General features: G+C 48.8%; 1 protein-coding gene across 1 annotated transcript; it reads left to right on the top strand.

Moving 5' to 3' along the window:
* On the top strand, window positions 364–768 carry LOC109129307 (RNA-directed DNA polymerase homolog; the record flags this gene model as incomplete). Its single annotated transcript, XM_019237145.1, has 1 exon — window positions 364–768. A coding segment is annotated over one exon (405 nt), but the record flags the coding sequence as incomplete, so codon positions are not given.

The following is a 2,345-nucleotide window of genomic DNA, read 5'->3' as shown; positions in this document are numbered from 1 at the left end:
ATCTCAGCCATTCAGGCTGGGAAGATGATCGAGAAGGGCCGTGAGGCTTATCTGGTTACTATATCTATGCCAGAGTCAGTGGGGAAGTCTACGGTTAGCGGTATTCCAGTAGTGGAAGAGTTTGAGGATGTGTTTCAGTCTTTGCAGGGATTACCACCATCTCGGTCGGATCCCTTTACCATTGAACTGGAACCGGGGACGACACCGTTATCCAAGGCTCCTTACAGAATGGCTCCAGCAGAGATGGCAGAGCTGAAGAAGCAGCTAGAAGATTTGTTGAGTAAGGGATTCATCCGTCCTAGTGTATCACCGTGGGGAGCGCCGGTGTTGTTTGTGAAGAAGAAGGATGGGAGTTTCAGGTTGTGTATTGATTATCGGGGTTTGAACCGGGTCACTGTGAAGAACAAGTATCCTCTTCCTAGGATCGATGAGTTGTTGGATCAGTTGAGGGGTGCTACTTGGTTCTCCAAGGTAGATCTGGCGTCGGGTTATCATCAGATACCGATAGATGAGGCAGATGTGAGGAAGACTGCTTTCAGGACGAGATATGGGCACTATGAGTTTGTGGTGATGCCCTTCGGATTGACTAACGCGCCAGCAGCGTTTATGAGATTGATGAACAGTGTGTTTCAGGAGTTTCTGGATGTATCTGTCATCATTTTCATCGACGATATCCTGGTTTATTCTAAGAGTCCTGAAGAGCATGCAGTGCATTTGAGGGCAGTTATGGAGAAGCTGCGGGAGCAGAAGTTGTTTGCCAAGTTGAGCAAGTGTAGTTTTTGGCAGCGTGAGATGGGCTTTCTGGGTCACATTGTTTCTGCAGAGGGGGTTTCTGTAGATCCAGAGAAGATTCAGGCTATCAGAGATTGGCCTAGACCGCAGAATGCCACAGAGATCAGGAGTTTTCTTGGTTTGGCAGGGTACTACAGGAGATTTGTGCAGGGGTTTGCAAGCAGAGCACGTCCTATGACTAAGTTGACAGGGAAGGATGTTCCTTTTGTCTGGTCAGAAGAGTGTGAGGAAGGCTTTGCAAGCCTGAAGGAGATGTTGACTACTGCGCCAGTGTTGGCTTTGCCTGAGCAGGGAGAACCCTATGTGGTTTATACAGATGCATCTAGAGTTGGTTTGGGTTGTGTTCTGATGCAGCATGGGAAGGTGATTGCCTATGCTTCGCGGCAGTTGCGGGTGCATGAAGGCAACTATCCTACTCATGATTTGGAGATGGGTGCTGTAGTTTTTGCCCTGAAGATTTGGAGATCTTATCTTTATGGTGCAAAGGTACAGGTGTTTACAGATCATAAGAGCCTGAAGTATATATTCACTCAGCCTGAGCTGAATTTGAGACAGAGGCGGTGGATGGAGCTTGTGGCAGATTATGATTTGGAGATAGCCTATCATCCTGGTAAGGCTAACACGGTTGCAGATGCTCTGAGTCGGAAGAGGGTAGCTTCGGCTCAGGAGCAGGAGATGGAGTCTCTGGTAGGGGAGATCAGTGCTTTGAGCTTATGTGCTGTTTCACAGGAACCGTTGGGTTTGGAAGCAGTAGATAGAGCAGATCTTCTGAGTAGAGTGCGGTTGGCTCAGGAGAAGGATTTGGGGCTGGTGAATGCCTCTAAGGATGTGGATTCAGAGTATCAGGTCTCAGATAATGGTACTATCTTGGTGCACGGTCGGGTTTGTGTGCCCAAGGATGAGGAGTTGAGACAGGAGATTCTGAGAGAGGCTCATGCGAGCAAGTTGTCCATTCATCCAGGAGCGACTAAGATGTACCGTGATCTCAAGAGGTACTATCATTGGGTCGGGATGAAGAAGGATGTAGCTAGTTGGGTTTCGAGGTGTGATGTGTGTCAGCTAGTGAAGGCTGAGCATCAGGTTCCTGGCGGGTTACTGAAGAGTTTACCCATTCCTGAGTGGAAGTGGGATATGATCACTATGGATTTTGTGGTGGGATTGCCAGTGTCACGGACCTTTGATGCTATTTGGGTCATTGTGGACCGGTTGACTAAGTCAGCACATTTTCTGGCCATTAAGAAGACTGATGGAGCAGCGGTCTTGGCTAAGAAGTATGTGAGGGAGATAGTCAGGTTGCATGGGGTGCCAGCGAGCATTGTGTCTGATAGGGATTCCAAGTTCACTTCGGTGTTCTGGAAGGCGTTTCAGGCAGAGATGGGCACTAAGGTGCATATGAGTACAGCTTATCATCCCCAGACTGATGGACAGTCAGAGAGGACGATCCAGACGCTGGAGGATTTGCTGAGGATGTGTGTGTTGGATTGGGGTGGCCATTGGGCAGATCACCTGAACCTGGTAGAGTTTGCTTACAACAACAGCTATCAGGCGAGTAT

This window comes from Camelina sativa, chromosome 15, assembly GCF_000633955.1.
Source record: "Camelina sativa cultivar DH55 chromosome 15, Cs, whole genome shotgun sequence".
NCBI classification, from domain to species: Eukaryota; Viridiplantae; Streptophyta; class Magnoliopsida; order Brassicales; family Brassicaceae; genus Camelina; species Camelina sativa.
This window is presented reverse-complemented; position numbering and strand designations above follow the sequence as displayed.